Source organism: Amblyomma americanum, chromosome 9, assembly GCF_052857255.1.
Source record: "Amblyomma americanum isolate KBUSLIRL-KWMA chromosome 9, ASM5285725v1, whole genome shotgun sequence".
NCBI classification, from domain to species: Eukaryota; Metazoa; Arthropoda; class Arachnida; order Ixodida; family Ixodidae; genus Amblyomma; species Amblyomma americanum.
The window spans coordinates 35,173,976-35,199,558 of NC_135505.1; the positions used below are offsets into that span (position 1 = coordinate 35,173,976).

The window sequence follows — 25,583 nt, forward strand, 5'->3', positions numbered from 1 at the left end:
TTATGTCCACACTCACCTAACAGCTACCAGCAGATTCCCTTGCTAACTGCATCCAAAATTTCAGCATTTAAAATCTTTTAGTAATTTTCATGTATTCAATTCCATGATTTTGTCTCCGGTCTTTTTTGTTTGCCTTTTTTTAATGCGTTGTTTATTGCCTGATGGGATGGTGGTATGAAATGAGGGATGATGAGGATGCTTAAATAAATGAAAAAGGTTGGCTAATAAAATTAAGGAGGGAACGATGATACGTTCCCTGTGTCCAAGCGAAATATGAATCCGGATTGTTCGATGAGTGACCAACTGCCGCCAGGTGCCGAATTCTCGTCGGCTTCAGCGCCGCGCAAACCCACAGCAGGTGGTGAATATCCGCCTCACTATCTCTGATCTCGCACACTGGACCCCCGGGGTGGGAATATAAATCTTGGAATTTCGGCCACTTGCACGTCCCGGTTGGAGTAAGGGCAACCCCAACCCGTGTCCTCCGATGCGCAACCTCCTCTGCACTGGTAAGACCACGGGGGAGGGTTACCGCGCGCGGAGGGATTAGAGCACGTGTGCGGCGCCGGAGGTGTTCCTTTCTTGAGAAAAGGAGGGTGGTGTCATCCAGAGTGAGCACTCGAGGCAAAGACGAGGTTGGGGTCGAAACGCGGGTCGCAGAATCTGCACGGCTTTGTGCGCTCAGGAGGTCACGCGGGACCCACTCAATATGGGTTTGCTGCGGGATACGTGCCGCTAGACGATGGATGTCTTGGCAGATTTCTGGGGTGCGACTGACTCGTCGTAGTAGGCGTGTGACGTGAAGGGCGTTGGTGCGAATCACAATGCGGGCCGTGGGTAGCATGGGAACGGCAGCCACAGAGCAAAGTGCCTCTTTAATCGCAAGCATCTCCGCACAGAAGGAGGAAGGAGGTTCTGAGAGGTGAAATCTTGACGTTTTGTTCAGCACAGGCTTGCAAGGACAGCAAACTGCCGTTGTTGTTTCACAGGCCTGGATGCTTGCGTCAACGTACATAACGATAGAGCCGTGCGGCAGATTGGCGTCTTGTTCTGTAATCCGGTCGCGAAACAACGCCGCCACGCGGGTAGATTATGGCCGACGTAGATCAATTGGTTTGTTGTCACCTAGCTGTGCAAAACTCCACGGAGGGAGAACTGGCGGAGGCGGCTGTAGAATGGAGTGCGATGAAGCATATGCGCTGAGTGCACACCTTGTGTGTGTAAGCTTAGACTTAAGTCGGCGAGAATCGTGTCGTTGCTGCACCAGCTCATCTAGTGTATTCAGCTACGCATGTTCTTGAAGCGCCACGATCGGGGTGATGCGGGGAAGGCAAGTGATGACCCTCATTGCCTCTGGATTAACAGCTTCAAGGCGATCCCAATGAGCCCTCGTCAAATGGTGGAATTGGGCTTGGTAAACGAGGCGCGGTTGCACAACCGCCCGCACCAACTATCGTGCAACATGAGAGCGGGCACCGCCTGTTTTAGGAGCAATGCATCTAATCAGACCCAACGCCTGAATTGCTTGCTTTTTACCCCGAGAAAACCAAGAAGTTTCTGTTCCTGACTCGTGTGTTGTCAAGCGCAAGATTTTTACGGTTGAACTTTCTTGAACTGGAGTTCCGGATAAATGGAGACGAATTGGTGTTGCAGCGAGTTTACGGCGCCCCCTTTGGTTGGCGACTGACGCGAACGTGGTTTTGCTCACTGAAAGCTGGAGACCAATTGAAGAAGCATAAGTTGATGTAATAACTATGGCTGCTTGAATCATCAGATCGTTGTGAGTGCTCCACACTGATATCTCATAAGCGTACAATAAGAACTTAATCAGAGACATCATGTAAGCGCCAAGAAAGGCGAATAAAAGCAATATTGAATAACGTTGGCGATAATACCGATCCCTGGGGTACGCCGCGAAGAGGCACAAATTATCCGACGGCCTCACCACTGAGGCGTATGCCATATTGTCGGCCTTCAAGGAAGGATTTAACAAAATTGCGCACTCTAACGGGGAAATGCAGCATGTCAAGTGATTCCAGGATGGCAGCATACCTGATATTATCGTACGCCTTTTCAACGTACATGGCCAGTACAGTACGTACATTGTGGCTGCGAGTTGAGGCCAGAACTGCTGACGCTAAGACAGCCAGTCCATTTTCTGTACCTATGGACGTGCGAAAGCCAAATTGGTAGGGGTGGTAGAAATCATGGTGCTCAAGCCACCATGACAGTCGTATGGCAAGTATTTTTTCGGGAAGCTTGCACAAGGATGGCGTAAGGGATACAGGCAGGAAATTACCAAGATCTGTCGGCTGCTTCACCGGCTTTGGGATGGGGATCACAATAGCCGACTTCCAGGTTTCTGGGACGGCGCCTTCTATTCATACCTTGTTAACGGCGGCGAGGAGCTGAGGGAGTACTGCGGAACTACAATTCTTGTAAACCTCGTACGGAATGAAGTCTGGACCGGGCTTAATCTTCCGACGGGCCTGATCTATTGCTACAAGCAACTCGGGCATGAAAAATGGGCTTGCAATTCTCTCGGCGTCGTCTGTAGATGGGAGGTTATCGACATATGCTTGAATGGCAGCCAAGGGGGCTCCTATGACCCTTGGAGGCAGCACATCATACTTGGGGAAAAAGTTCCGCGCTGCCTCTCTGGCGAAATCATCTGGAGCTAAGTTAGCAGCGAAGCATGCTGTGGCCGCTGCGTCTGGACGACGGGAATCATGTTCCACTGCACGGAACGTTCGCCAGAGAAAAGCATTCGATGACTTTGTCGAGAACTGCTCACACCACGCATGCCACTGCACTCACGAGAGATCGCGTTCATATCTGCGAGCATTGGAATTAAGGTAATTCAGCCTTGTCCGTGCTTGCGCAGAAGTCGGGTCTCGGGAAGCTGCCATCTCCGCTTGTCGGCGAGCAGCCCACAGGTTAAGCAGACCCACATCAGGCGCCGTGCGATTCACGTCCGTCCAGGTGACAGCAGTAGCCTTATTCAGCGCAGTTTGTATGCAGACCACAAGTAGTGTAGATGATTGCAGGGAGAGATCTTCGACGGTGGTGCGAAACGCGTCCCAATTGACCACAGAATACCTACGGCGTAATCGGCGGGCCCTTGATGGATGGAGACCGATGATGATAAGATGGCGGTCACTACTCCAGCAATCTGGCTCCAGGTGCCACGAGGGAGTGCCTGACCACGCCGTTAGGCCCGGGGCATATGTTGGACTGCGAGCATGGCGCACATTCCGCGTTGCTGAATCTGGATGGTTGAGTAAAACAAAGAGCGCATCCGCGAATGCGTCCCGCACACGCCAACCACGGGGGCTTGAAGTGGGGTACCAGCAGTCCGGATGAGGGGCGTTTTTGAGAACGGCGGGAAGCCGGTGGCACGGATGCAGGCGCTGAAGCAGGTACATTGGACAGCTCTCCTCCCCACGCAGCACGGTTGAAGCCCCATCCAGAAGTGGAGGCTGGGTAGCCATTGCCGAGTTCCGCCCAGAGGGCAGACCGCTCACGGGCTAAGGTGCATTTGGAGAAGGCGGGATGTGCGCTGCCGCTGATAGACCGGGAGGAGGAACCAGGAGCTGGAACCCAGGCTCAGTTGTCAAAAGAGGTGTTGCTGAAGCCGTCGTGAACTACGCCCGCAAAGCCCCCTCTGCCAGCGCGTAACCGGTGGCCCGACGCCTAGTCTCGGAGCACAGTCCAGCGGCAGAGATGACTGAGGGACATTTGCTGAATGCCACCCAGTCAGACGGCGCATGAGCTTCGGGAGCTTCCTCGGATAGTCTCAAGTCAGTTTTCTTGATATAAGGAACGTATTTACGCGGATGGCGAGATTTTCCACTGGAGCGATGTGCAGCCACCTTAGCGGCGACACTTAATCTCTGACGTATTACCCAAAACACAACCACTAGCTTAGAACCAGTTTATTCTCTTCTCTTGGCCCTCCTTACTTAGCCCTGACCAATTCCGCGTCGTGGATATGTGCCATGTCACTAAGGCAACAACAAAAACTTGCTGCCAAGATGTCGGGTCCCTGTCTTCATGAAATCGGAATGGATGGGGACGTCGTGTCGCTGTGACTTGAGCTGTCCTAACTGAAGCCTAACTTTGTTCCTAGGATATTTGAAGGGCTCCTACGAAACTTAACCAAGCCTAGAACTGATCCTCGACTGTTAAAAAAGTGGCGCCGTATAGCACCAGACATTTTGAACAGCTCGTGCTAGATCTACGCGGGCAATGGGCCAAGATTTGGAAGAAGGTAATGACGGCGGGCCTCACTGTCATCACAGATCGCTCTTTTGTGATAACGGGCATAGCTTGAAATACTAAAAGAAGAAACTGGCTCAATGACACTTTTCGAGTTTCATTTTTCAGATCTGTACAAAGTGTACATACAGGTCAGAACAAAGCAGGGGAAATATGAAGCTTGAGCAATCCCGAGCAGCGCCGGCATCGCAGCTTCGCGACTGGAGGTCAAAAATGCCCCGTCTTCAGTGGAAGAATTTTGAGGCTTTAATAGCTGCTTTACTGACACTTGTTGTATTTTTCGTAGTATACGTGAATACATTTTTCATTCCGTACAAGGCCTTCGCTTTTTAATTTTGTGAATTAAAGCGCAGAAGACGGCAAAGGGTAAGCTCCGAATATGATTTACATGGCAAGGTTAAACAAGGCCGCGGTACAGTATTTTTTATGCACCTAAAGGAGTCTCAATTCATCATCATCATCAGCCTGATTATGAACACTGCAAGACAGAGGTGTATCCCATATCTATTCAATTAACCCTGTCCTGTGCCAGCGGTGACCACCCTACACCCTCAGACATCCTAATCTGATCCGCCCCTAACTTTCTGACATCACCTAACATCGCCTAATATCACAGGGAGTGGAATGGAGCCATAACTTTGACTATTACTGTGTATCAGCAGCCCAGGAAGACGGCGAAGAGTTTGGGATTTTTTTTTTTGTCTAATTCCTGTGTTCGACCCTTTACCGCAGCCGTGGCCTAGTTGGTTGGGCGCCCGTCTCGGCTGTGGGAGGTGGTTGGTTCGAAACCCGCCGCCGGACACCCACCGGTAAAAATGGGTACAAGCGGCCCCCGGCCTGGCGCCCGGCTTTCTTTAGGGGTGTTCGCTTGGGAGAAGCTCCGTAAACCCCCCTGCGCCCCTCGCGGGCTAAGCCCCAGTTTCGAACGACCTCGCAGCCTGCTAAAGGCTCAACGTGTCGGTGTGGTGAGGGTTCAACGTGTGGTGTCAACGTGTGGTGTCAACGTGTGGTCAGGGAGTGGGATGGAGCCATAACTTTGGCTATTACTGTCTATCAGCAGCCCAGGAAGACGGCGAAGAGTTTGGGATTTTTTGGGTCTATTTCCTGTGTTCGACCCTTTAGACGCGAAAAAGCATTACCAGCGTTGCCTAGTATCTCTTAAAGGAACTTTCGATGTCCATCTCCATGGGGAAGGAAATTTATGTGTCCTACGCTGCGACGGCGTTCTGAGCTTAAGGAAGGTGGTTCTGCTATTTGTAACATTAATGGCAACGGGTGCAGGAAGTCATTGCGCCATGCGGACGGTCTGGTGAGCGTGTGGGTGAATCTGTCAGGCATTCTTAAATGACAACTGGCGCAGCGAAGAACGACACGCATAGCGCATGTCAAACGTACGGAGCTCGAGGGAGTTGCTTCTCGGCCATACGTTGCGAACCGTATTGCATCGTCAACGTTCCTAATCTTTTCAAATTGAGAGGAGCTATAGTATATATACGCTCGGGAAGGTATTACATCCACTGATGCTACAGCAGCCCTACTTCACGGCTCAGGATAAAAGACCTTTACGGCCAGGGTGGCGCAGAGGTTATGAAGCTCGGCTGCTGGCCCGAAAGACGCCGTTTGGATCCCGGCCGCGGCGGTTGAATTTGGATGGTGAAATTCTAGAGGCCGATGTACTGTGCGACGTCTGTGCACGTTGAAGAACCCCAGGTGGCCGAAATTTCGGGAGCCCTTCGCTACGGCGTCCCTCATAGCCTTAGTCGCTTTAAGACATTAAACCCTCACCAACCAAATTGCCTTGAGTCACTTGCGGCTACGAAGAACATATGCAAGTTTCTTCATTTATGTCCTCATTATGTACCAAGTCTTGTTTTTTCGTAGGCCATACGTCACTGAAGCATTTCCGTATAGTGAAAGCGATCGATTTCGGTTCTTCGATTTGACAGGGAGCTAAAAGTATGGAAACATGTTACTTGCCATATCGTCCGCCAAGATGAAGATGATGTGCGGACGCTTTCCGTCAGCGCAAGCACTCGACAGCAGCAGGCAGGCGACAAAGGCCGCGATCATCCTGAAACATGTTCAAAGAAAGCATTACAGAAAGTAAGGAGGGAAGAGACACCCAGAAATAAAAAAATAGCATAGCTCAGCTTACCGTCTTAGCGAATTATTCAGCGGAAACTCTTTAGAATTAGCGGCGTTTCAGGCACGTAAGGTCGGTCTGGCGTATGCATGCAACGAGGACGGTAGCGCTCGCACAAGCATGTTTACAGAAATATTATGCACGCGACGAGCTAATTTGACACACAAATAGCTACTTGCCTTTGGTTTTCTACTCCGCGCACCTGTAGCTGTTTCGCTGCGCCTGTATTTTTGAGTATGTTTAGTTACTTGGCTTTGGCCTGTTTGTTTCAAACAAGTTTAGGCACCCGGCTAGCCTGTCTTTTTCGGTCTCGTTTGGCCACTGGCCTTCGCAGCTTTTTTAGCGAGCACCACCGCTAGTGGCGCGGTCTTGCACGTCCAGATCGAACGTCAACGCGTTGCCGACTTTGCCGTCGGAATGGAGTATAAGCACTTTCGCCAGCGTGGTGAATTCGCGAGCATCCCACGGTGCACACTTTTCGCGAACATCCGTAGTGTTGTACTGTTCTTCGAACTTCGTTAACGCGTCCTTGAACTCCACAGCTGAATCTGCGACACTCGCAAGCCCCAAGCGGCTCTTTCTGATACATTCCACCATTTTGTCTCGCGATCGTCCTTTTCACCTCGTACAAACGCGGCGCTAGCCTCTCCCTCTCCCCTGCATGCGCAACAAGCGGCAGCGCTTTGTCTCCCTTCTTTCACTCCGATCCTTCCTGCCTACACCCCGTCTCTCCGGTGCGGTTCTCCTGCTTTCGTTTCCTCCCTGTACTCCTTGCAACGCCAGCTGCGGCTAAACTGGCTTTTTGCGTAAGCTCGAACGGTGCGCTACATTGGGCGGCGACTCCTCGCCAGCTGCCGCGGCTACTCCCCGCAGCTCGCGTTCAGCATGTGCGAGTCGGTGGCTTCCGCGCTTGCACTCTACGCTTTACCGCTGGTCCGCCCGTGGCCGAGCCAAAGGAATCTGCATCGACACAAGAGGTGGGCATCCTCACGAGGGCGAGCACTCACGACAGCGTCCTCACCCTCACTTTATGAGGATTTCACTCGGTGAGGTAAGGGTGAGGGACGATAGGTGCATGAAAATTAGTGAGGAGGAGGGTGAGGGAAGGGAGACATGATGAGGAGAGGGCGAGGGAGGGTAAGATGCACGGTCTCAGGGCAAGGGTGCAGGCCCGAACCGTACTCCGGGCTAACGTTTCTTCTCAGTGTAGTCCGTTATGGATTCCCGTTTTAGAGCGTTAGTTCTTAGGGCGAAGGTTCCCGGGGGAAGGCGCAGCTTCTGCGATCAGGAGGTATCAGAAGGGAACACGAATAGGCGGCGAGCTGCACGCCTTGTACATCGCCGCGCCTGTGTTGTAAATAAAAAACAACAACAAAGGAAACGCGTACAAAGCACCACAGCTGGGCTTCTGATGAAAAGAGAGAACGCAAGAAACGGCGAAGAAGCGGGGAACTAAACTCATAAAACGTTCGGCACACTAGGTGAACGAAGGCTTTGGGAGTCAAGAATGACCCAGCGAGCTGAATGTGCGACCCTGAGTGAAGAAGTGTGCGTTGGTGAGGAAATATGTGCCGACGCGCGGCAATCATTGCAACGTGGTGATAATAAATCTAGCCATCTGCTTGAACCCGCGCGCTTAAGATGAAAGGGGATTATTGGGTGGGTGTCTGGTGCTCGATCCATCGCTGCGCGGATGAAGCCCTTCGCGTTGTGATCATGTTTGCGCCGCGGCGGTGCTGCCGCTGGTTATGCAATACTTCTTGCCATTCGGTCTCTTGAATGGGAGCTGCGTGTGCTGTGACTACAAAGCTCGTATCAGTGTTATTGGAAGCACCTCTGCTTCGAAGAACTTTCCCGTAAAAAGTAGTGAGATTAGATGATGTAACGATATTGTTGTTCTTTGTTGATGATTTTCCAACTTAAAATTTTTCTGACCCGGGCGGCACCCTGCGACGGGCGGAGAGGACACATTTTTCAACGGTAGCGGCTGATTTACAGTTATGTTGGAAAGTAGTGGGCAGTTGCGCCCAGCAAAAGCTACAAACTCGAACTCTCAAACAGGCCGGAGTCCACACCAAGCGAGACCCCGCCAGCCTCCGAAAATTAAAAAGCCTGACACACAACATAAACTACAAGTTTAACAATGCGCCATGAAGCCATAACACGACACCAAGCGTGCGGAGTGCCTGCCTCCCGCTCTGAGACAGGCCGGAATAAGCCGAAACTACGTCATGGTCTGAGACACGACCGGATCACGCCATCTCGTTCGGTCATCATCATCATCTTCAGCCTGACGGCACCCACTGCAGGGCAAAGGCCTCTCCCATGTCTCTCCAATTAACGCGGTCCTTTGCCAGCTGCGCCCACCCTATGCCTGCAAACTTCCTAATCTCATCCGCCCACCTAACCTTCTGCCGCCCCCTGCTACGCTTGCCTTCTCTTGTAATCCGCACCGTTACCCTTAAGGACCAGTGGTTATCTTGCCTTCGGTGTTGACACCCTGCCCAAGCGCAATTCTACCTCTTGATTTCGACTAGGATGTCATTAACCCGTGTTTGTTCCCTCACCCACTCTGCCCGCTTCCGATCTCTTAACGTTACACGTATAATGTTTTTTCCTTGGCTCGCTGTGTTGTCCTTAACTTAAGCTGAACCCTTTTCGTTAGCCTGCACGTTTCTGCCCCGTATGTGAGTACTGGTAAGACACAGCTGTTGTACACTTTTATCTTGAGGGATATTGGTAACCTGTTTTCATGATCTGAGAGAACCTGCCTTATGCGCTCCGCCCCATTTTTATCATTCTAGTTATTTCCCTCTCATGATCCGGATCAGCTGTCACTACTTTCCCTAAATAGACATATCCCTTTACCACTTCGAGCACCTCGCTGCCAATTGTGAACTGCTGTCCCCTTGATAGACTGTTGAACATTACTTTGGTTTTCCGCATGTTATTTTTAAGACCCATCGTACTGCTCTGCGTAACTTGTTGATCATGATTTGCAGTTCACCTCCTGAGTGACTCAGCAAGGCAACGTCCTCAGCGAATCGCAGATTATTTATGTATTCTCCATTAACTCTTAACCCAAACTGTTCCCAATTCAGTCCTCGGAATACCTCCGGTAAGCAGGCGGTGAATAGCATTGGTGAGTACGTGTCTCCTTTCCTGACGCCCTGAGGGTGACGGAGGGTCATGGAATAAAAGTGAGCTTGAGGGAGGAAAACAAAAATGAGGGCGTTTGCCAACCTCTGCTGGACACAGATCACCGCCAGGCCAGATGACTGCCTCGGGCTCCCCAGCACAACCCACATAGGGGGCATGACGCGCGCGTGGCCCCTCTGTTTACACGCGCAGCATGGTGCCCTTCGACATGTCGAGCGGCTACATTGCGTTTATTTATTTATTTAAATATTATTCAGAGAGCGTTTGTTCTTCATCCATCGTGTTCTATTCTCAATTTAATCTGTCTTTCTTCGTTAGCCTCAAGTTCTCCTACACATAGGTTAGTAGCGGTCAGATTCAGCTGTTATATACTTTCCTCTTGGGGGATACTGGTAAACTGTAATTCATCGCACTAGAGTGCCCGCCAAATGAAATCCGTCTCATTCTCCTTATCCTAACTATTTCACTCCCGTTGTCCGTATCTTCTGTCACAACTTGCTCAAATTGGATGTATACCCAGAGAACTTATAGTGCTTCGGACCTCAACCTAAATTAATATTCTCTTCTCGGAATGGTGAGCATTACTTCAAATTTCTTTAAATTTTTTCACTCACCCTCTTCTTTGTGCAGCAAGGTCACCGAAAGCGGTTTTGCTGTTCCGCCCCTGACTTGATTAGCAGTCAACTGTCCGCAACAAACCAGTCCTCGGAATACCTCCGGTAACACAGAATGGATTGTACTGGAGGGGTGTCTTCCATCTTGACACCCTTTCTGATTCCTAATTTGTTTCTCATTACTTTCGCTTTGAATGACAATGTTCGCTCAGCAACCGCTATAGATAGTTTGCAGAAACTCTAAATGTGCTTATTATAAATTTCATTTACGCAAAGCCGGCATGCCTGTTAAGGTTAAGACTTAGTAAACTTCTAGTCAGTGATGTCTGCATATTTTGATTCAGTATATTCTGCATATTTTTCTATCGCCTGTTTGATGGTGTGAATAAGGACAATTGTCGAGTAGCTTTTGCGACATGCAGGCTGATATTGGTGGACTGCAGTGTAAGGCTTCTCCTATTTTGTTAGCGATTACTTTAGTAAATACTATGGCAGCAACAAATGACAATCAGTGTTTATCAGTGTTTATCAGTGTTTAGGTTTTAGTTCTGGTACCCACGTTTTTATGGAATAAGGAAATATTGGCGTTCTTCCACGATTCTTGTAAGATCGAAGTGGACTACCATCGCTTATACAGGGTGGTAAATTTTTCGAGCGGAAACCCGTCCCCGTAATTCCTCACCAGATGCTGTTATCCTTTGCAATGCTTGTAAAGTTCCCTTTAGTTCTTCTGGGTGCATTGCCCACCCCCACCTCATTGCCTCAGACATCGGATGGTTTATTGATCTGTGGAGAATTTCTCGGTTACTTTAAGTATATTATCCATATCCGTAACGACACACTCGTGCAAGCCTGTTAGTTTGAACATCGAAATTGCCTAAAAGCATCTAGTTGCCTCTTTACCACTTCTAGGCTACATCTGGTCGGGAGAGCATACTCGATTCTGGCAATATCTGCTTCGATATTTTAAGTACCTGAGGCTTGTCCATCAGCTTCGACCACTATCCCAGTTCTATTCTCTATATGGGATCATACGCTCGCATGTCTTGTGGCTTTTAACCCGGTTTATCATGTCCTGCGACAGCCTGCCAGTAGCCTGTCTAGCTACCCTGTCTCCAACTGGTGTTCCGAACTGCATAATTATATCTCAAGAGTGTCATTGCTCGCTAGAACAGTGCAGTCGTCGTCCTCAGTTAAAGATGATTATCTGCTCTGCTAAGACGTATGGGCCAATAGGCAATGAGCTTAACGCCATTAAAAACGTGGAAAAGGTAGTTGAAGTAGCCGATGAGTTATGCACAGATCGATATATTAGCCGAAATATTCAGCACAATTGTGAAGGAGGTAGCAGCGTAGAGGAACTGGACATCACGCCGAGAAGGAATTAGGAAGTAAAGGAAGCCTTAAAAACAACGCAAAGCGGGTAAGCAGCTGGTTAGGTCTAGGTAAGTGGAGATGTGGTGAAAGTCGGTGGGCAGTTTGTAGAATAATTTGGGTGCACAATCCCCATTATGAGATGACAAGCTGTAGCATTATCGCCGTTTTGCTTCCATATGCTTTCTTTTGCTGTTGCTTTCATTTGGTTTATACAAAGCAGTTAACCTACCACAACATACAAGTGCAATCACTAGCGCAACGAAATGCGAACCACTCCGGGCACTTTCGAGACACAAACTGGCGCGTGCACTACATATTTGTGGCACCTTCTGTTCGCAGCTGCGCGAAATAGTGCTTGCGATGTGAACACAGGGGAAGAGCCTCGCAGTTTAGCACGTAGGCTGAGAGGCTTCTAGGATGGTTGAGTGCTGTTACGTTTCGCCTACGATGCGCGGTATAGCCGGCGCGGATGCAACGGACGCCGGGGCTTCGTTCAAAGTGGCGGTCATTTTGGGCCCGTTCAGTGCTGCCGTAACGCCTCCCGCCAAGCGCGTCCAGGCAGGTTTCAATGCCACGTGTCGTCGTGTGTGCGTGTGCGTGTGTGTGCATGTTGGTGCCCACACTTGTCAAAGCGCGGCAGCCGGGGAGAGGAGCTCCCCAACTGGGAGGCGAGGAGGTCTGACCGGCGCCGGCCCGGCGGACGCGTCACTTCACGTCTCAACATGTCCGTGCGTCACCGTCTCGTGCGACTCATCCCAAGCCGTTCCTTCTTGCCCTCGACTCCGAGGGTATAAAAGCCATCGCTCCACTTGAGCAGACAGGCCAGGCTTCCTTTTGTGGCATCGTCCACAACCGCAGAACTTGCCGCCATACACTTGGCCGCTGACATCCTAAACCAACGCCCTGGGATCAAGGAGGCAGCCATCTACACCGACTCCAGGGCAGCCCTCCAGCTCCTCCTGAGGCCATTCAAGGGTCCTCCCATCGCCCGCAGGCTTGCTTGGCGGCTCGACGCACTGTGCTCCAGGGGAACCCGCATCCGTCTCACCTGGGTCCCGGCCCATATCGGTGTCCAGGGCAATGAAGAAGCGGACTCCTTTGCCTAATCTGCCCACTCTCCGGGTACTCCGCTCTCCAGGAACCTGTGCCCCTTGGATCTGGCAAGGAACGCAGTGGACCGCCTCCTCCTCCTAGATCACCCTGATCCCAGGGTGGCAAACGGCCATCCACCCCATCCACTCCCAACTCGAGGCATGGTCTGCAAAGAGCGCAGCCTCCTACTGAGACTCAGGGTAGGCTGCGCCAACACCGGCTCCCGCCTTTCCCGCATCGGCCTCTCTGACTCCCCGGGTTGCTCCTTCTGCACTTACCCAGAAGAGACTGCCCAACACCTCCTGTGTGAATGCCCTGCCCTTGTCTCCGCAAGGACTATCATGGAGGCTGGCTACCGCTCCCTGGGCCTCCCCTGCACATCAGCGGACCACCTTCTCTTCCCCGGCTGTCATAATCCTGCCAAAGCCCTCCGGCACCTCCTCAACTTCCTGGAGGCCTCCGGCCTCTCTGGCCGCCTATAGGCCACAGGGGACTGCGTATGTCATTCGACATTATCATTGCGGCTGCGCGCCTACCCTTTCCTTTCAATCTTTTTTCCCCTCCCCTCCTCTTTCTACGACACGCCGGCAGTGGGCGTGGAGGCTAGTCTTCCAGTAGACAAGCCCGTGTCTCCCTCCTTTTCATCCTTCCCAACAATCACTGAAGAAGAAGAAGAAGAAGAAGAAGAAGAAGAAGAAGAAGAAGAAGAAGAAGAAGAAGAAGAAGAAGAAGAAGAAGAAGAAGAAGAAGAAGAAGAAGAGAGACTTCGATTTCTTCCTTCGAGTAACGTGGTCGCCCTGACCGGCTGCTCTTTTGCGATGCCAGAATAAACAAGTTGTTCTGTTGCCAGTCGACTCATCCTTTGCCGGGACCTTCGGATGTTTCCAGCTGTGCCCCAGGCCGCCAGGCCAACGCTACCCTTGGGGCTTGCAACCCATTTGCAACAACTGGTTGCCAGCGGTGAGATCCCGACAACGGAGGCCAGCAGCGAAGATATGCGGTCAACTGTATGCTGAGCAGCACAACGACCATTCGGGAGCAGTGCAACGAGCCCTGTGTGATGACTGGTTGCCTGCAGCGGAACGACTGCGCTGAATTCTTGGCGGCGAGGTTTGGTGAGTGCGGGACTTTCTTCTTCTGAGTTTTGCCAGGCTTTTGTTAGTGTCAGAAACAGAGCTGGTAATTGTGGTTGTCGTTGCTGCCGGGTTAGTTTGCGGCAAGACAATAGTAGGCAGTAGAGAAAGCAGCATTCGGAGCAGCCATGGATTTGAAGTCGTTGCGCAAACCGAAATTGCTGGAGCTTGCAAGAGAGTTGGGTCTGGATGTCTCAGACAAACTCAGAAAACCAGAACTGCTAAGGGCTATTCTTGAGTTGAAGGCTGAGGATGACGAGCTGTCGGAATGCCTTGAGACCATTGAGGAGAGGGAGCAAAAAGAGAAAGACGAGCGCGAACGTAAAGAGCAAAAAGAGAAAGACGAGCGCGAACGTAAAGAACAAAAAGAGAAAGACGAGCGCGACCGTCAACACGCTTTGGAAATGAAGCGTCTCGAGGTAGAGATGGAACGCGCTCGTAATGGAAGTCAGGCACACGGTGCAGGAGAACGAGTATCGTTCAAAATGACTGACCTGATGCGGCCGTTTAAGCTTGGAGAGGACATTGGTTTGTTGCTGGTTAACTTTGAGCGAACGTGCGAGAAGCAGGGGTTCTCTCGGGAAACGTGGCCACAGCGCTTGCTCACTTTGTTACCCGGTGAGGCGGCCGACGTAGTCGCTCGCTTGAAGAGAGAGGAGGCAGAGGATTTCGACCAAGTGAAATCGAGTCTGCTAAAAAAGTACAGGCTGTCAGCGGAGGCGTTCCGTCGGAAGTTTCGGGAAAATGAAAAAGGCAGAAGTGAGTCATATACAGAGTTTGCCTACAGGCTTATGTCAAACATGCAGGAGTGGCTCAAAGAAGAGAAAGCGTTTGGTGACCACGAGAAAATTCTGCAGTGTTTCGGGCTGGAACAGTTTTATAGTCGGTTACCTGAGAACGTGCGGTACTGGGTCTTGGATAGGCCAGACGTTAGTACAGTGGCTAAAGCCGCCGAGCTAGCCGAGGAGTTTGTGACGCGTCGGGCTCGCGGTGCTAAGTACGGTCAAAAGGGTGAATTTGGCTCCAAGTCTGAGAGGCCGAAGTTCACACCCATGAGAGCAAGGGAGGACACAAGTAGTGCGGATGTGAGTGAAAGCAGTCCGACCGAACGTAAGGAGACGGCGGCAGCCGAAGCCGAACGCAGAAAGCGGTTCGAGACGAGGCAAGCGCGCGTGTGTTATACGTGCCAGAAGCCGGGTCACTTTTCGGCGCAGTGTCCAGAAACAAAAACAAAAGTCGTGTTTTTGTCATTATGCAGCACTGACGAGAACATGAAGCTTCTCGAGCCTTACATGCGAGACTTTCTCGTGAACGGGAAAGAGTGCCGAGTGCTTCGTGATTCCGCAGCTACAATGGATGTAGTTCACCCCTCTTACGTAGAACCCGATATGTTCACGGGCGAGTGCGCATGGATCAAGCAAGCCGTGGAAGCTCATAGCGTGTGTCTGCCCGTAGCAAAAGTGCTTATTGAAGGACCTTTCGGAGCAATTGAGACGGAGGCCGCAGTGTCATCTATGCTGCCCCCCCAGTACCCGTACCTATTTTCGAACAGGTCCGATCACCTCCTGCGCGAGAAGGGGCTTTTGTTTGGTGAGGCTAGAGTTCAGGCCTTAACCAGATCGAGAGTTCGGGAGCTCGCTGCAAAGACGGTAGTTGCGGGGCCGACGTTGTCGAACAATGAGAAAGGGTCGGAGGCGCAGCAAGCTGATACTCACAGCACGTCAGAACTGAATAAAATTGAGCCTGTAGCGTTGAAGGCACCAGGTACTGGAGAGGAAACGCCCGACACGGGAAAATTAGAAGAGCTATCTGCAGATTTGCTCATCGCGCCTACGTCCGATGGACTTAATAGGTTGCTAAAAGTCAGCCGGTCGGCTTTGATAGCCGAGCAAAAAAAGGATGGCAGCCTAGAAAACATGCGCTGCAATGTCAAGGAAGGTATCGCCAAGAAAAATGCTCGTTTTGTGGAAAGAGGTGGGGTCCTGTACCGGAAGTATCTAGACCGCAGGGGAGCGGAGTTCGATCAGCTGATCGTGCCTCAGTGCTACCGTCAGGATCTGTTGCGCTTGTCGCATGGCGGTTCGTGGTCCGGACACCTAGGAGTTAAGAAGACTAAGGACCGTCTCTTGCAAGAGTACTATTGGCCAGGGTGTTTTCGTGACGTAGAACACTTCGTGAGGACATGTGACACCTGTCAGCGGGTTGGCAAACCAGGGGACAAATCGAGGGCGCCGTTGAAGTTGGTACCTATCATTACGGAGCCTTTTAGACGGCTCGTTATTGATACAGTGGGACCTCTGCCGGTAACAGCCACGGGGTACAGACACATTTTGACTGTGATCTGCCCAGCGACAAAGTTCCCTGAAGCAGTGCCGCTTAAAGAACTCAGCTCAGTTGAGATAGTCAATGCACTACTGTCCATATTTGCGCGAGTTCGTTTTCCTGCGGAAATCCAATCAGATCAGGGCACAGTGTTTTCTAGCGCTTTGACGACAGCCTTTCTCGAAAGGTGGGGGGTAAAGCTGTTACACAGCTCAGTGTACCACCCACAGTCGAATTCCGTTGAGAAGCTCCACTCCGTCATGAAGCGCGTGTTGAGAGCATTGTGTTTTGAGCAACAAAGTGATTGGGAGCTGTGTCTGCCTGGGGTGATGTTTGCATTAAGGACCGCGCCGCATGCGGCTACGGGGTTTTCGCCAGCTGAGCTGGTGTACGGTCGCTCGCTGCGGTCTCCGCTTCGCATGCTTCGAGACTCGTGGGAAGGCAGGGGCGACGACCCAGTCGTGGTCGAGTACGTGCTTAGTCTCCTCGAACGCTTAAGAAGGGCACAGGAGTTGTCAGGTGAAGCAATGGCAAAGGCCCAGCAGAGGGCCAAGGTTTATTATGATCGGACAGCCAGGGCCCGTCGTTTTGAGGTGGGCGATGAGGTAATGATATTGCGCACATCGCTAAAAAACAAACTCGACGTGCAGTGGGAGGGCCCAGCACGGATTGTTCAAAAACTGTCGGATGTTAACTACGTGGTGAGTCTGCCAGGAAAACGGAAAGCACAGCAAGTTTACCACTGTAATCTGCTCAAACCCTATAGACAACGGGAAGCAGTGGTGTGTATGATGGTAAACGTTCCCGAAGAGCTTCCGGTCGAGCTTCCGGGACTAGGCTCAGTGACGAACAGGGAAGACACTGATCAGGTCATTAGTGACTTAATCATTAAAGCACCGCTGTCGGCTGAGCAGAAAAGCGAACTACACCAACTCTTACAACAGTTTCAAGGTCAGTTCTCTGAGAGGCCTGGTAGGACTTCTGTCCTTACTCATGATATAGAACTTACCTCCCCAGAGCCAGTACGATCCAAGGCGTACCGGGTGTCACCCCGCCAGCGCGATATTATGGAGGTTGAGGTAAAGAAAATGCTACAGCTCGGTGTTATTGAGGCGGGTGAGAGTGATTATACCTCCCCTTTGATTTTAGTTGAGGTACCGGGCAAGGAACCTCGTCCTTGCGTCGACTACCGCAGGCTTAATTCCATCACTAAGGATCAAATTTATCCGATCCCTAACATCGAGGAGCGCCTTGAGAAAGTTAGTAGCGCTCAGTTTATTTCCACCCTAGATCTTGTCAGGGGTTATTGGCAGGTTCCACTTACAGAAGAGGCTAGTAGGTATGCGGCGTTCATTTCACCAATGGGAACATTCCGTCCTAAAGTTTTGAGTTTTGGTTTGAAGAACGCGCCATACTGCTTTTCGAGCCTCATGGACAAAGTGTTGCGGGGACAGGAAGAATTCGCTTTACCGTATTTAGACGACGTAGCGATATTCTCCGCATCCTGGTCTGAGCATATGGCACACTTGCGGGCAGTGCTAACCCGCCTGCGCGAAGCGGGCTTGACAGTCAAGGCTCCCAAGGGCCAATTAGCACAGGCCGAGGTTGTCTACCTCGGTCATGTGATTGGACAGGGTCGTCGCCGCCCCTCTGAAATAAAGGTGGCCGCTGTGCGAGACTTCCCGCAACCGCGCACGAAGACCGATATTCGGTCGTTCTTAGGTGTCGCCGGCTACTATCAGAGGTACATCCCCAGGTACTCCGATATCGCGGCTCCCCTGACGGATGCTCTAAGAAAAACAGAGCCCCAAACAGTCGTCTGAAGCGAGACAACGGAAAGAGCTTTCAGCGCCCTAAAGAGCGCCCTAACAAGCCAGCCTGTGCTACGATCGCCAGACTACACAAAAGGGTTCGTTGTTCAGTGCAATGCTAGTGAGCGAGGCATGGGCGTTGTACTGTGCCAACGGGAAAATGGAGAAGTGGAACACCCCGTTCTTTATGCTAGTCGTAAGCTGACCTGTCGTGAGCAGGCGTACAGCGCCACCGAGAAAGAGTGTGCGTGTCTCGTGTGGGTCGTTCAGAAATTGTCATGCTACCTAGCCGGCTCGAGGTTTATCATTGAGACGGATCACTGCCCTCTCCAATGGCTGCAGACCATCTCTCCCAAAAATGGCCGCCTCCTGCGCTGGAGCCTCGCTTTGCAATATATTCCTTTGAGGTGCGTTACAAAAAGGGGAGTCTCAACGGTAACGCCGATGGCTTAAGTCGAAGCCCCTAACGTAGGAATCCGCCTCAAAGTTGTTTGTTACTGATGTTTTCTTCCTGAGGCAGGATTTTTAACATATTGCTTTTGTTTAGTGTTTCAAAGCGATTATGTGCTTTTTAGTGCAATTTTCCAATTTGTGGACGCGTTCTGAGTGCTGCTTGACTACTGTAAGGAACTAGGCAGTAGTATAAAAGGGGAAAGAGCCTGGCATAGCTTAGTCAGGGTTGTCTCGTGCTTGCTGACTGAGCGGTTGCGTTTCGGCGTAGTTCTAACGCTTGCTGGGAACGGTCACAAATATGGCAACTCTCCCGAAGTCACTTTGCAGTGTCCTGTGTGAACCTGAACCTGAGAACGAGGCCTTCTCTGTGCGCTGCGCTCATGCAACGCCGAGGGACGACCGATTTCGATTACGAGCATCATCGAGCGACATCCCTCTGGACAGCGGATGCAGTCCCCTGACCATCGGGATCTCCTTCTCCCGGCGGGGCGGTCTGTTACGTTTCGCCTACGACGCACGGTATAGCCGGCGCGGATGCAACGGACGCCGGGGCTTCGTTCAAAGTGGCGGTCATTTTGGGCCCGTTCAGTGCTGCCGTAACGCCTCCCGCCAAGCGCGTCCAGGCAGGTTTCAATGCCACGTGTCGTCGTGTGTGCGTGTGTGTGTGTGTGCATGTTGGTGCCCACGCTTGTCAAAGCGCGGCAGCCGGGGAGAGGAGCTCCCCAACTGGGAGGCGAGGAGGTCTGACCGGCGCCGGCCCGGCGGACGTGTCACTTCACGTCTCAACATGTCCGTGCGTCGCCGTCTCGTGCGACTCATCCCAAGCCGTTCCTTCTTGCCCTCGACTCCGAGGGTATAAAAGCCGCTGCCCCGGACGCCAAAGAGACTTCGATTTCTTCCTTCGAGTAACGTGGTCGCCCTGACCGGCTGCTCTTTTGCGATGCCAGAATAAACAAGTTGTTCTGTTGCCAGTCGACTCATCCTTTGCCGGGACCTTCGGATGTTTCCAGCTGTGCCCCAGGCCGCCAGGCCAACGCTACGCTTGGGGCTTGCAACCCATTTGCAACAGTGCTCTAAAGGAGCCTTCAGCGAAGCTGAAATGTTCGCGCCGGCGTGGGTGCAAATGCTGTATGAGCGGTTAGTATGGAAGGATGGGTTTTTTTTAAGGCTCATAAAAAAGCACACACACACGCACTTTGGCGACGGACACTGAATTTACTTTATGATAGGACATCTAATACTAACGAATTAAAAGTCGTAACCTTGTGGTCACGAGGCTTGATGACCATGGGCGCACTGCAATCTAAAAACGCGAACATTAATTAAGTAAAAAGGAAGGGGATTTCAAGGATTTGTAAAAATTACACGCCGATCAGCGTACTGTTATCTGCATACAAGGTGTTTACTAAGGTAACCGCTAATTGCATCAGAGAAACATCAATCAACCAAATGACCAGGCTAGCTTTCGTAAATGCTTCTTGCCACTACGCCATATTCGCACCAAAAATTGGAGAACGCTTATTCTTCGCCTTTAAGAATGGAATACGACAGCGTGTTGCAGCGCTGCAAGGGAGTCCACAGAAACGCCATTGCCTGTTCCGCACGACGCCTTGTCCGTTGGAAGCAACTTTGGACGCATTTTTTTAACTGTTTGAAATAGTGAATAAATCAATTACGCAGTCTTAACTTTCTGAATTACCATCATCATGCATTGGCTGTTCTATTCCGATGATTTTACACCTAAACAGACGTGTGCAAACGTACGTGAAAGTTGATTGTATAACGGCTGCACAGGTGGCATAGACTTTCATTGTAAAATATATTGAAATCCCTGCGATGAAGGGTATCAGGCAGGGGGACACAATTTCTCCGTAGCTATTTATCGCGTCATAGAGAAGAGTCGTGGAGAGAAAGTAATGGTGAATAGCTTAGTAATGTGCGGCTCGCTGATGACGTCTTGTTAAACATCATCAATGACCTTCAGAGGCAAAGCTGGTCAGCGGGTGTTAAAGTTAATACGTAAGAAACTAAATATCGTAAAACAACCCCGGAAAGGAAGAGCAGTTTACGGAAGGCTGCAAAGCGTAGAAAGTGGCAATCGGTTAAACCTACTTAAGGCAGCTAGTGACCACAGATTCGGACCAGGAGTGTGAAATAACTACAAGAAAAAGAATGTCGCGCAGTGTCTTAGGTAGGTACTCAATGATCATGATTGATGGTTTAGCAGTCTCCCTCAAGAGAAACGTGTATAACCCTTCTATATTACCGGTCCTTACATGCGAAGGAGAAACGGCGAGGCTAGCAAAAAATGCCTGAAATTGGGCAGTAGGACCGTTGAATTCATGATGAAAAGGGTTGAACTTAAAATGCGGACAGCGTAGCGAGCTATTAAAGCAATGTGTTAAGTGCAATGCTTACAGACAGAAAAACGATCGTGTTGATCAAAAAGGAAAGGCGAGTTAACATCCTAGGTGAGATCAAAAGGAAATTGGCATGTGCACGGCATGTGCACGGCATGTAATGTGCACGACATGTAACGTGCACGGCATGTAATGCAATTGCAGAATAACCGATGGTCACTGACGTCCTGAGAGAATGCAAGAGTAGGCGCGCCCGAACGTTACAATTTTTACAAGGAATTGCAGCCTTTACATCTTTTGCAGTCAATTGTAAAATTGCTCCTTATTCCTGTCTGCAAAAAATTGGAAACTCCACGCAGCCGTTCATTCAGGCACCGTCCAGTCTGTCGCACGTAACTGCGACCACATTTAAGCGGTATCTCATAGACAACACCCTTTAAACATTGCAAAAAGTGGATATCGTGTTTTTTAATGCATGACTTGCCCTCGACTTCTCTGCGGTTCACCTGTCGTCAAAGGCCGCCAAGATTGTTCGAAGCGAGCGTGTTCGGGGGTGTTCGTCCATTTTCCGGTTGCGCTACCGTCGCTCCCTGTAAGCGACGAACCAACTAGCCCGATTGACTCTCCCATGGGAATGGAGCATATATAGTATTGCGCCGGCATGGCAAAACTACGAGCATCCCGCCCCGACATTTTACACACCACAGGGGCGCCTTTTTCGTTTCGCCTCGAGGGTAACGCGACAGCCGTGGCTGTCTTTCATGCCGTTCGATGGCAGAAAAGGCGCAGACTTTACACAAACGCTACGGCAATAACCAGGAGGCGGAATATGTCGGTGCCGCGGAGTATCGCTGCCAAAACGCTATTGCGCTCATTGTTACGGTAAATACCAGCCGCTCGAATTTCTCTTTCTCCGTTATGACGGCCTCCCCCGATATCGCCGAGGCGGCAGCCATCGTGCTTCCGCTTGTTATCCCCCAACCCAACCCCCAGAACCATTGCCAGCGACTCCAGAACAGCAATAAGTAGTTTCTGTAAAGGACAGATTTTTCCCATCACCCTCCGCCTTCTACAACCTAAGCACCCCCCCCCCCCCCCCCCCCCGCATTCAGCTGGTCTAGACCCCGCACGCTTCTCCTTCCCAAGACGCGGTACGACCTAGTCACACCCCCGATGCTTCAGCAAACGGGCGGGGCCCAGCCCGCATACACACCACGGAGAGATGTCACTGAAGCACCGGTTGAACAGTTATCACGAAATCGCCTAAAAATTACCAACTTCATCGGCGCCTTTAAGCGCCGGCCGACAGGCCTTTATCCAGCACACACGAAATCTTCTGGTACCAGCTTCAACCGCACGCCTTCCCAAATGCTGCCGTTGTCTCCCTTATATATCCCACCAGCTGCTCTCCCAACTACAGATTCTGTGGCGGGCAAGCTGCCCTATCCCACATCATGTGGGTGGTACTATCACCCCCTCTTCCCTAGTAACTACAGAGTAGCAGTGGTAGAACGCCCTGAGCAAATCGGAGTGGTTACTTCAGGCTCAGCTCGTACAACTGGTTGACTGATCTTGGCCATCCGGCGGGGTGGATCTGCTGCGTTATGAGGGGCTCCGCTCCTCCCACGCAGCTAATAAAGTTTATTGTCTGCCTCTTGCACACGAGGCGGATGCTCTACACCTGCGCATGCGCTGATGATTGACGGCATTGGCGGTTTTTCTATAAATTCTGGGCAGACGTCATCGTGTTATCGTGCCAAATATTTTACAGACAGCCGGCATGTGCCGTTGTTTTCCAAGAGGGCTGTACGATTTTGAAATAAGTCGTTCCCAAGCAATCACAGGACTGAGAGTGCGCCCATTCGCCCTTGGTATTTTTTTGCGTTTATATTGCTTCTTAAGCTGCTAAGTGGCCGCAAAAAAGGAAAATAATAGATTGGTTAATGGATACGAGTCTTGCATGCCAAGAAATCTATACGTTTGAAGCTCTCAGTGCTGAAGTGCGTTGAAAGAGTTTTGAATACCCCGAGTTATTAACGAACAGAAAAATCTTAGCACGAAAGAATTTTCGGCTCCTTCGTAGTCCGATGTGAATCGGAAAGAAGATAAAAATGAAATGATAGCACAAATACACGAAAATATGTTCATAGGTAGGTACTATAGGGTCTTAATTATAGAGATGAAAGTCTGGAACACCACCACTTCAATTTTCCTAACCATTTGAACAAAAGTGTCTTTGCAGGGGCACGCTAAACAGCAATGAATGTAACTTTTTCACGCGCATTTAAGTGTGTGCTCTCAAACATCCTTAGAGCGAGGGGGGGGGGGGTAGCGGTCTCGGTCTGAAAGGAGATGTCGTCGACTGAGCTTGGTAAGCTCAGCCGGAGACCAGCTACCAAGTGACAATTTGGGGTTGTCGTTCGGCGCCCAGCTTTCACCGATCGCAAGCCAGAGAAAGGGCTGGAGCCAAAGGTTCACAAATAAAACAAAGTTTACACAGCAAAGAGACGATACAGAGAATTTTACAATCACCGGTACGAGCACATACAAAGTGATTTATAATGCAATGCAAGTCCTCCAGAGTAAAACTCGAGAGGGCCTAAAGATATGCACCTAAAGTGCACTAACACAAGAGAAAGAGAAATCCAAACGAAAAAAAACACATTTTGTTCACCGGACACTGCGACAGTCCGACGACCTGAGTAATGCGACGGAGCCGTGCCGCAGGCTGGCGCACGCTGCCTCGCTGGTCCGTAGCTGGGCGAGTGGTGTAGCTGAGCCGAGCGGGCGCGCTTCTTTGAAGCTTGAGCACCGACTCCGGCGGACAGACAGCGGCCAACGCCTCTCCTTTGTAGGCGCTCTGCGCGTCTGTTCGTTCTTCGCGCCAAGGCAGGCGCGCACATACAATTTCCTTCTCCTTCTCGCGCCGGGCACGTGTCCCCATTGGTCAGGCGCGGAGAACGAATTCCAGAACCTTCAAAGGCATTCTGGAGACGCGCCGCCGCCGGCGCGCAAGCGAAGTGGAGAGGACATCACTCATCACGCTCAAGGCTACGCCCTCTCCGTCGACAATGAGTAGAAGTCACTCAGAGTTTCCTTGACCCTGGAAGAATGCGTCGGCACCGACGATGGGCACAGTGCAGCGTCGGCTCCGGTTATCCTCCAGTTGTCCTGAACGCCAGCCACTTTCCACTGCACGTGGATTAAGCTGGTTGGACCAGTACGTGCGAGAAGCAGCCTTCATAAAGCTCCAGATTGAGCGGCTTGTACGTGGTAACGGAAGCATGAGTTCCGTTCCGAGATCAGATGCATTTAGGAATGAATTACTGAAGTCTTTTAAAACATTTCAGGGAAAGGAAACTTAAGTTTCTCTTCCCAGCTTGAATCCAGCACCAAAAATGAAAAATACATCCGCTTACGTCGAAGAAATTAAGTTCTCTTTCCTCGCCCCTAACACGAAACGAGGGACAGACAGCAGGTTGGAGCCTGAACAGCTAGGTTTTCACCCGCACCAAGAAAAGGAAGCTAACGTCCGTCATAGGAGGTGTCGAAGAAGATAGTTTTGTGCCTCACTACCGACTGTCACATTCTCCATTCGAAGTGCCCGACTGGAAACGGCGAGGAAGCACGTGACAGGAATAACGATGTGTGACAAGAGATTGTAGGCGTTGCTAGCGATATTTCTGTCCGCGGGGTTTCTCTTTCACCCACGTGCGGCCCTAAAATTTCTTGCGCTACAGCAGAGACGACAATAGCATTTTCTAATCTTCAGGAACTGACATGGATATTACTCAATATGGGCTACAAGCATCACAATAAAAGAAGAAGCCTAATAATAACATTTATGCACTATCAGTTAACCAGTATGCTAGCTAGAAGGCTTTAGCTGTGTCATCATGCAATACACCTATGACAATGTTATGCTGTAAAAAGTTCTGTTCTACCTCAAAAAGGCTATTTTGAAAAATCCCTGACAGACTTAGGTAAAATATCTGGCATTATGCGCAGAAAAAGAATTCTGTTCACTTCGGTCTTTACTTTTGCATAACTATTTTTGACATAAGCATTGGGTTTATGCTTGTGTTGCCGCCGCGGTGGCTGAGTGGTTATGGCGCTCGGCTGCTGGCCCGAAAGACGCGGGTTCGATCCCGGCCGCGGCGGTCGAATTTCGATGAAGGCGAAATTCTAGAGGCCCGTGTACTGTGCGATGCCTGGACACGTTAAAGAACCCCAGGTGGTCGAAATTCTCAGAGCCCTTCACTACGGCGTCTCTCATAGCCTGAGTCGCTATGGGGCGTTAAACCCCCATAAACCATAAACCAAACCGATGCTTGTGTAAGAGGGCCATTACTGCGTAGAACATTATGTCATCTTTAACTGGCCCTTTTTTCATCATCGTCAGCTCATGGGTTTATCACTCTAATTGCCAGTGGATAAGACTGAAGCGCTGTATAAAATTCAAAATCACGGAGTCTTGGTGATGTTCATGTCCATGCCGTGTCCATTCCAGTCGCATCTCCAAAACTGGCTTTAAATTAAGCCCGGCCGGAAGCGGCGGCGATTGCGCTTCTTCGAAGACCGCCGAGCATTATCGTCGCCGCTGAGCTGTAGGCCTACATTTCTTTGTCGGATCAAGTAAGTTAAAAAAATACTTCTCTTCAGTGTCTCATTAATCTGTTCGTTTGTTGTCTACGACTTTAGTACAACAAGGCGACAACACGATGTGCTCCCGCTACTCTCTGTAGCAGTACGGGTTGTAAATTTCGGTTATATATTGATTGCTTGTCCATTGGAAACCTGTGCTGCACCGATCGCAGCGCCGTAACAAACTGCCCAGCGAG

General features: G+C 50.8%; 1 protein-coding gene and 1 long non-coding RNA gene across 10 annotated transcripts in view; one reads left to right on the forward strand and one right to left on the reverse strand.

Moving 5' to 3' along the window:
- LOC144105750 (arylsulfatase B-like) overlaps window positions 1-25,583 on the reverse strand; it is a 121,832-nt gene that overhangs the window by 67,576 nt on the left and 28,673 nt on the right. For all 7 annotated transcript variants that reach the window (XM_077638858.1, XM_077638857.1, XM_077638862.1 and 4 more), the window contains one exon: window positions 6,256-6,349. In XM_077638858.1, the coding sequence (XP_077494984.1) occupies window positions 6,256-6,349 (94 nt within the window). The remainder of the gene's footprint in view (window positions 1-6,255; window positions 6,350-25,583) is intronic.
- LOC144105751 (uncharacterized) overlaps window positions 7,185-25,583 on the forward strand; it is a 79,506-nt gene continuing 61,107 nt past the window's right edge. The window contains exon 1 of one of the 3 annotated variants that reach the window (XR_013308878.1): window positions 7,185-7,398. This is a non-coding gene — a long non-coding RNA (uncharacterized LOC144105751). Of the gene's footprint in view, window positions 7,473-25,583 lie in introns of all 3 variants that reach the window. The other 2 variants (XR_013308877.1, XR_013308876.1) reach the window with 2 other exon arrangements.